General features: G+C 42.2%; 1 protein-coding gene across 2 annotated transcripts in view; it reads right to left on the minus strand.

The window, feature by feature from the left end:
- The window catches only part of LOC113453338 (protein brambleberry-like), a 28,433-nt gene extending 21,474 nt beyond the window's left edge, over nt 1-6,959 (minus strand). The window contains exons 1-3 of one of the 2 annotated variants that reach the window (XR_015743333.1): nt 6,694-6,959; nt 4,623-4,751; nt 1,000-1,185 (exon numbers count right to left, since the gene is read on the minus strand). Coding sequence is in view for 1 of the 2 variants with exons in the window: in XM_087931814.1 (XP_087787940.1) it covers nt 1,000-1,185; nt 4,623-4,751; nt 6,694-6,948 (570 nt within the window). In the remaining variant the exon portion in view is untranslated. The remainder of the gene's footprint in view (nt 1-999; nt 1,186-4,622; nt 4,752-6,693) is intronic. The other variant, XM_087931814.1, reaches the window with a different exon arrangement.
- Between the last annotated feature and the right edge of the window lie 1,959 nt (nt 6,960-8,918).

Genomic DNA, 8,918 nt, shown 5'->3' on the forward strand with positions numbered 1-8,918 from the left:
CTCTTTGGAAGACAGCAAAGTCCACCTTTTGGACAGAGAGGACTGCTGGTTTGAAAGAGGGATCGAAGAGGCCATCTGTGTCCACACTGAACGGCCCTCCCTCAACAGATGGGGAGGGATGTGACATCATCTATCTCCAGTCTACAACATACGATTTGCACCAATCACGTGGACAGGAATGCTGTTCCCTTCCCACCGAAGTGGTACCTATTTATCTACTTGCATTCGCATGCTTTCGAACTGCTAGATGGGCAGGAGCTGAGGCAACCAATGGGAGCTCGCCCGGTCGTGTGGAGCTCGGGTCTCGAACCTGGGCTGGTAAAGGCTGCCCAGAAAACTCAACGTTAGCTTGGAATAAAAGTCTATAGAGATTCTCAGTTATCCAGGTCATGGTTGTCCTCAAAGTGCTTTTTTCAGGAGGCAACTGGACTTTCTGAGGTTTTTTTCTTTGAAGACGTTTCGCTTCTCATCTGAGAAGCTTCTTCAGCTCTGATTGGATGGTGGGGAATGGAAGGATTGATACTCCTTGCAGGCAGCTGGTCATTTGCATCCTTTTAGAGGGTCGTTGAGGGCACTTGGAGGTTTACCTGTGTTTTCTCAGGGTCAGCTGAGTAGTGTTCCTAGTTCTTTAGTAATTGCAGACCACAGGAACCATTTGCACTACTCAGGTCATCCTGAGGACCCAGATAAACCTCCAGGCGGCCTCAACGGCTCGCTAAAAGAACGCAAATGACCAGCTTTGTCTGCAAGGAGTACAAATCCTTCCGTTCCCTGTCATCCAGGCAGAGCTGAAGAAGCTTCTCGGATGAGAAGTGAAAAGTCTTCAAAAAGAAAAACAAGGAAGTCCAGTTGAAAAAAAAAAAAACAGCACCTTATGTTGTGAAATTGAACGCCGCCAGTTTCGACATTCACCCCAGCACACACACACACGCACACACACATACACATACCAATCTCCAGACCAAAACTGAGGAACACAACAGTTGGTCCGATCCGAACCTTGAGCGTTTTCATCGCCTCCAGCTGGCTGACGGCGGTGGAGACCAGGGTGTTCACGGTATGCTCCGCCCGGCGCTTGAACTGCATCTGGCGGGTGGCGTAGCAGACGGCCCGGGCTCGGTTGCTGACGATGTGATAAGCGTTCCAGGTATCCGGATCCATCCCGGATGTGCATTCCGCCAGGGCCTTTTAGAAAAGAATAGAAATCGGAATAGAATAGAAATTGGAATGGAATGGAATAAAACATATGGAATGGAATGGAGTGGAATAGAGTAGAGTAGAGTAGAGTAGAGTAGAACAGAACAGAACAGAGCAGAACAGAGTAAGGAATAGAATAGAATAGAATAGAATAGAATAGAATAGAATAGAATAGAATAGAATAGAATAGAAAATGTGGAATAGAACAGATTCGAATAGAATAGAAAATATGGAATGGAATAGAGTGGAGTGGAATGGAATAGAATAGAATTCTTTATTGGCCAAGCGTGATTGAACACACAAGGAATTTGTCTTGGTGCAAATACTCTCAGTATAAGTGAAGGGTAGGGAGAATGGAATGGAATAGAATAGAAATTGGGATAGGAAGAGAATAGAATAGAAATTGGATGGGATTGGAATGGAATGGAATAGAATAGAATTCTTTATTGGCCAAGCGTGACTGAACACACAAGGAATTTGTCTTGGAGCAAATACTCTCAGTATAAGTGAAGGGTAGGGAGAATGGAATGGAATAGAATAGAAATTGGAATAGAAATTAGAATAGAATAGAATAGAAATTGGATGGGATTGGAATGGAATGGAATAGAACAGAATTCTTTATTGGCCAGGTGTGATTGGACATACAAGGAATTTGTCTTTGGTGCAAATGCTCTCAGTGGACATAAGGAAAAAAATAAAATACATTCATCAAGAATCATAAGATACAACACTTAGTGATAGTCATAGGTTACTAAATAAGCAATCAAATCATACTAGGAAACAAAACAATATAAATTGTAAAGATACAAACAACACACTTATAGTCATAAGTGGGAAGAGATAGGTACTAGGAAAGGTAAGAGGAATAATAGTAATACAGTCTTAGTAAATAAGTTGACAGTGTTAATTGTTTAGCAGAGTGATGGTGTTTGTGGGGAAACTGTCCCTGTGTGTAGTTGTTCTGGTGTGCAGTGCCCCATAGCGTCGTTTTGAGGGAAGGAGTTGAAACACTTTATGTCCGGGATGTGAGGGGTCTGTAGATATTTTCACAGCCCTCTTTGTGACTCGTGCAGGATACAGGTCCTCCGTGGAAGGCAGGTTGGTAGTAATTGTCTTTTCTGCAGTCCTAATTACCCTCTGGAGTCTGTGTCTGTCCTGTTGGGTTGCAGAACCAAACCAGACAGACGACAGACTCCATCATTCCTCTGTAGAACTGGATCAGCATCTCCTTGGGCAGTTTGAGCTTTCTGAGTTGGGGCAGAAAAAACATGCTTTGTTGGGCTTTTTTGATGACGTTTTTGATGTTAGGTGTTAGGTGTCCATTTTAGGTCATGTGATATTATAGAAGTTTGAAGGTCTCCACTGTTCATACAGTGTTGTCTAGTATTGTAAGTGGTGGACGTATAGGAGGGTTTCTCCTAAAATCTACCACCATTTCTGTTCTGGACTAGCAGGCTCGAAAGCCTGCAACTCTGATTGGCCCGCGAATTGCAGATCGTGATTGGTCACCGCAGACTGATCCGATTGGCTAGTAAACGGGCTGCCGCGATTGGCCCAGCCAAGAGCGGCAAACTCAAATCACCTTCATTGGCTGCCTAGCCGCAGCCAGCCCTATATAAGGGGCTGCTGCGGCTGGGATTCTTTGCTCAGATCTGAAGTCACTAATAAAGAGCTGTTGTTGTTATCTGAGTCTTGCCTCCGTTCTTGAACCATCCTCCCAGATCTAACAATTTCTATAGTTTTGAGTGTATTTAGTTCAAGATTGTTCTGGCTGCACCACGAGGCTAGTTGTTCAATCTCCTGTCTACAGGCAGATTAATCGTTGTCTCAGATGAGACCAATCAGAGTTGTATCATCTACAAACTTCAGTACTTTAACGGAGGGATCCTTTGAGAGGCAGTCATTGGTGTCTAGAGAGAAGACGAGAGAGCACACAGCCCTGGAGGGCTCCTGTGTTAATTGTACAGGTATCAGGTGTGATTCTGCCTACCTTCACCTGCTGCTTCCTGTCATTAGGAAGCTTATGATCGACTTACAAGTGTGGTCAGGTACAGGAATGCAGGAAAGAGATGCGTCTGAGAATCCGGCATTGTGATTAACAATTTTGTATTACTTTATATTGTAGGATGCAAAGAAAATACAAAAACTAATAGTAGGAAAAATGGGGAAGGGAAGAGTGTGGAAAAGAAGAGAAAAAAAAAAGGCATTGATTTCCGACTCCTTTTGGTGCATTAGAATAAGGCATTAACATCAACTATTATTACATAATAGTTTAAACAAGCCCTTTTTTATAACAAGAAGTCTATCTAATCGGTAAAAAACAAAGTCAACGTTTCATTTTTTCTCCCACCTCAAGCACAAAGTCCAGAAGCGGTTTCCAGGAAGAAATAAAAGTATTTTGTTTTTGTTTTTATCAAAGTGTTGTGGCCGCCAGCGGTCAGCGGAGCTGGCGGCAGATTCAGACAGTGAGGAGGTCGGGGAGGAACCTGGGCCAGTCCTGGAGTCTGGGGAAGGCTCGGACGAGGGCTGTGTCGGAAGCAGAGATGGGGCCAGGGCCGTCCGATAGTTATCAGCTGCCTTCAGAGTCGGAGATCAGTGGGGAAGAAGAACAGCTGGAGCCTGTTCCCAGGGTGCGCATGCACAGAGCTGCCAGAAGAAGGGAACAACTAAGGAACACGAGGCAGAGATGGGACCAGGGCCATCCGATAGTTATCAGCTGCCTTCAGAGTCGGAGATCAGTGGGGCAGAAGAACAGCTGGAGCCTGTTCCCAGTGTGCACATGCACAGAGCTGCCAGGAGAAGGGAACAGCTGAGGAACAAGGGTCGACTCGGGAGTAAAGCCACAGGTGGATGGTGAATGGCTCCTCCCATAGCGAATAAAGAGGAGTGAAAGGGGAGTGGGGCTTTGCAGGAGACAATTAGTTCATTTGGGTGAAGATCTTTTCCTACATTCTTGCCAAGTAATTGCTGCTACAGCATGGCATTTGGAAGCTATTAGCCTGGCAATTCTCCAAGCCTGATCAAGGTCTGTAGTTGTGAAATCTCATGAAAGACTGTTTGTCGGGACTTTGCTGGAGAGGAATTCACTTTAACCTTAATAAAAAGGGTTTTATTGGGACGAGGAGTTGGTTTCAGGTCAGAACACAAAGCAGTCAATTTAGCCGACTCTGCTAACTTTATTTTACTAACCTTGGAAGGATGGAGGGCTGAGTCGACCTTGAGCCAGTCAGGATCAAACTGTTAACAGTCGGCAGAATTAGCCTGCAATACTGCATTCAGACCACTAACTCTACAGCTCTAGTTTTTTTCATGGGAATTAAAACAAGAATTTCAACCTGAAGCGGAACCGGTGCTGGAGCAGTCTTCCAGCCACTGGCCAAGGTGCCTGAAGCATTGCTCGAGGGTGCCCAGGTATGCCTACGTACCATGTCCTCAGTGCACAGGTAAATCCTCCGACCTTCGGCACTGGCCTGGCAGTTGAAGAGTGCCACTCCCAGCTTGGCCAGTTCCTCTTCCGTGAGATCGGTGCAAGTGGAGCGTAGTTGTGAAATGACCTGGATCGGGAAAGGACAAGGAAAAGCACCCCCCCCCACACACACACACCATCAATTCACAGGTGCATTGGCCAACGGTGTCAGAGCAACCCAGGAGTAAAACACAGAGACTTAGACATTTCACAGAAATATATGTGGTAGGCAAATACCTGACAATCAATCAATCTTCTTAACTCTGCACGAAGAACTCTACAACGAAGTCAGGACACAAGGAGTAACACGACCTCTAATGACTGCCTATATAGAGATACCTCTTAAAGAGGTAAAAACTTCTGTGGACCCCTTTCTTCATCTTAAAAGGGCAATACCCATGCTATGCCAATTCATCCTCATTGCATCAGCCTCATATTACATCAGCTTTACATCTGGCCAGCTCTTAAATCCCAATACCTGAACAAATGGGATGTGGGGAACGGCTGCAAAGGAGGAAAGGGAGAGGTAGTCCTTCCATTGCTAAGGGAGGCGTTTCTTAAATGAGTTTTGTCCCATTTTACAACCTTTCTTGCCATGGTCGTTCAGTGAATCGGTGCAGTTGTTAAGTCAGTCACACGGTTGTTAAGGGATTCTGCTTTCCTCATGCCCTTTGTTTGTCAGGTGACCAGGGGAGGCTGCCACTGTCATAAATATGAGTCATTTGCCAAGCGCCTGAATTCTGATCACGTGCTCATAGGGATGACACTGTTAGTGTGAGAACCAGTCATAAGTCATTTTTAGAATACAAAAGAATACAAAAAATTGATTAGACTCAACTAGAATAAGAAAAGAATGGAATAGAATAGAATAAGAATAGGAATAAAATAGAATAAGAACAGGAATAGAATAGAAATAGAAAAGAATACAAAAGAATTGATTAGACTAAACTAGAATAAGAAAAGAGTAGATAAAATTAGGAATAGAATATGAATAGGAATAGAATAAGAACATGAATAGAATAAGAATACAAAAGAATTGATTAAACTAGGTTAGAATAAGAATTGATTAAACTAGGTTAGAATAAGAAAAGAGTAGATTAGAATTGGTGTAGAATAAGAATAGGAATAGAATAGAAATACAAAAGAATTGATTAAACTAGAATAAGAAAAGAGTAGATTAGAATAGGAATAGAATAAGAATAGAATAAAAATACAAAAGAATTGATTAAACTAGAATAAAAAAGAGTAGATTAGAATAGGAATAGAATAAGAATACAAAAGAATTTATTAAACTAGACTACAATAAGAAAAGAGTAGATTAAAATTGGAGTAGAATAAGAATAGGAATAGACATAGAATAGAAATACAAAAGAATTGCTTAGACTAGAATAAAAAAGAGTAGATTAGAATAGGCATAGAATAAGAATACAAAAGAATTTATTAAACTAGACTGCAATAAGAAAAGAGTAGATTAAATGGAGTAGAATAAGAATAGGAATAGACAGAATAGAAATACAAAAGAATTGCTTAGACTAGAATAAGAAAAGGGTAGATTAGAATATGAATAGAATAAGAATAGAATAGAAATACAAAAGAATTGATTAAACTAGAATAAGAAAAGAGTGGATTAGAATAGGAATAGAATAAGAATAGGAATAGAATAAAAATACAAAAGAATTGATTAAACTAGAATAAGAAAAGAGTAGATTAGAATTGGAGTAGAATAAGAATAGGAATAGAATAGAAATACAAAAGAATACAAAAGAATTGCTTAGACTAGACTAGAATAAGAAAAGAATAGAATTGGAATAGGAATAGGAATAGAATAGAGATAAAAGGGACCTTGGAGGTCTTCTAGTCCAACACCCTGGTCAGGCAGGAAACGCTATATACCATTTCAGACCAATGGTTGTTTTTCAAGTGTCGTAGTATTGGTCATTAGACAAACCGTTGTAAGTCGAGGACTTGCCTGTACACACACACACACACACACACACACACACACACCACGTCTACAAAGCGCCAGAGACCTTGTGATGGCAGGAATCCAGAAGGGACCGATCCGCCGCTTGAGCTTCAGCGAGGAAGCGCTCATCAGCCGTATCCATCTCAAAGGGCACCATTGCGAGGCCGGCTGGGTCTACCGCAGCAACTGCGGGCTCAGGATTGGGAGCGGGAGTTGGGGAGGCCTTTTGGGTGAGCCAGCCGAAAAACCCAGAGGAGGGGGCAACGACCAGAAGCAGGGGGAGGGGGAAAACGAGGGCCCAGCTGTGAACGGGCAGCATCTTCCGACGGTGCCTGGAAGTAAAGAAAAAAATAAAAAGCATTTTGTACCCGTAAAAGAGAGAGGATTCGTAGCGGAGGGTTGAACCCTGGGATCCTTGGTGCTCTCTGAGCTGGGTGGTTTCCTTGCAGACATTTCATGACCCAACTAGGTAACATCATCAGTGGTAGAAGGAAGAGATGTTTATGGAATAGAGAAGAGGAGGAGGAGGAGGAAGAGGAGGGGGACTGTGGGGTCCTTGGTGATTTTCCTGCAGAAGTTTCATGACCCAGCTAGGTAACATCATCAGTGTTGGAAGGGAGTGGAGTTTGCAGAGAGGAGGAAGAAAAGGAAAGGAAAGGAAAGGAAGGAAGGAAGGGAAGGGAAGGAAAGGAAAGGAAAGGAAAGGAAAGGAAGGAAGGGAAGGGGAAGGAAAGGAAAGGAAAGGAAAGGAAAAAGGAAAGGAAAGGAAAGGAAGGGAAGGGAAGGGGAAGGGAAAGGAAAGGAAAGGAGGAAAGGGAAAGGAAAGGAAAGGAAAGGAAAGGAAAAAGGAGGAAGGAAGGAAGGGAAGGGAAGGAAAGGAAAGGAAAGGAAAGGAAGGAAAGGAAAGGAAAGGAAAGGAAAGGAAAGGAAAGGAAGGGAAAGGGAAGGAAAGGAAAGGAAGGAAAGGAAAGGAAAGGAAAGGAAAGGAAAGGAAAGGAAAGGAAAGGAAGGGAAGGAAAGGAAAGGAAAGGAAAAGGAAAGGAAAGGAAAGGGGAAGGGAAAGGAAAGGAAAGGAAAGGAAAGGAAAGGAAAGGAAAGGAAAGGAAAGGAAAGGAAAGGAAAGGAAAGGAAAGGAAAGGAAAGGGGAAGGAGGAAGGAAGGAAGGAAAGGAAAGGAAAGGAAAGGAAAGGAAAGGAAGGGAAGGAAAGGAAGGGATGGAAAAGGAAAGGAAAGGAAGGGAAGGGAAGGAGTAAGGAAAGGAAGGGAAGGGGAAGGGAAGGAAAGGAAGGAAGGAAAGGAAGGAAGGGAAGGGAAGGAAAGGAGGAAGGAAAGGAAAGGAAGAGGAAGGAAAGGAAGTGGAAGGGAAGGAAAAGGAAAGGAAAGGAAAGAGGCTGGAAAATGGCTTGTGGACTTTCTACACACTAAATACAATACCAGATGGTTCACAGAGCGATTGGAAGATTAGTGTTCATGTTTTGCTTAACCTGTTGAACTAATGAATTCCTTCTCTCAAAACGACGCTATAGAGCACTGCACACCAGAACAACTAGACACAAGGACAGTTTTTTCCCCAATGCCATCCCTCTGCTAAACAAATAATTCCCTCAACACTGTCCAACTATTTACAAAGTCTGCACTACTATTACTATTAATCTTCTCATCGCTCCTTATCACCTATCCCCTCCCACTTATGACTGTATGACTGTAACTTTGTCGCTTGTATCCTTACGATTTATAAGGACTGTTTCCTTGTATGATTTGATTGCTTATTTGTACCCTATGACTATCATTAAGTGTTGCACCTGATGATTCTTGACTCTTGATGAATGTATCTTTTCTTCTATGTACACTGAGAACATTTGCACCAAGACAAATTCCTTGTGTGTCCAATCACACTTGGCCAATAAAGAATTATATTCTATTCTAAGTATCTTCCAACTTCGACAATGCTAGTCTCTTTTCATAATCCATTTATCATTTTCCCATTAATCCATTGAAACGTAAACATTTCTTTGCGCCCTATATTTGTAATTCCCTAAATACTATTACTTAATATTTTTAAAGAATTACTCATTATTCCACCATAACTTCAATATTCCAAATCTGTAGGAGTACTAATAACGCCAAAAATTAACAATATTTAATCAATCCCAGGAGGGTATCTCAAAATCCCACACAATTTCTAGTCAATATGTTAAATACGCAATATACTTTAAAACACTACTAATATATTAATAGATGGGAATTTAGGATTAGGTAATTAAACTGTATTATTATTAAAAGTCCACA

This window comes from Pseudonaja textilis, chromosome 3, assembly GCF_049901715.1.
Source record: "Pseudonaja textilis isolate UNSWEBS1 chromosome 3, rPseTex1.2, whole genome shotgun sequence".
Taxonomy (NCBI): Eukaryota; Metazoa; Chordata; class Lepidosauria; order Squamata; family Elapidae; genus Pseudonaja; species Pseudonaja textilis.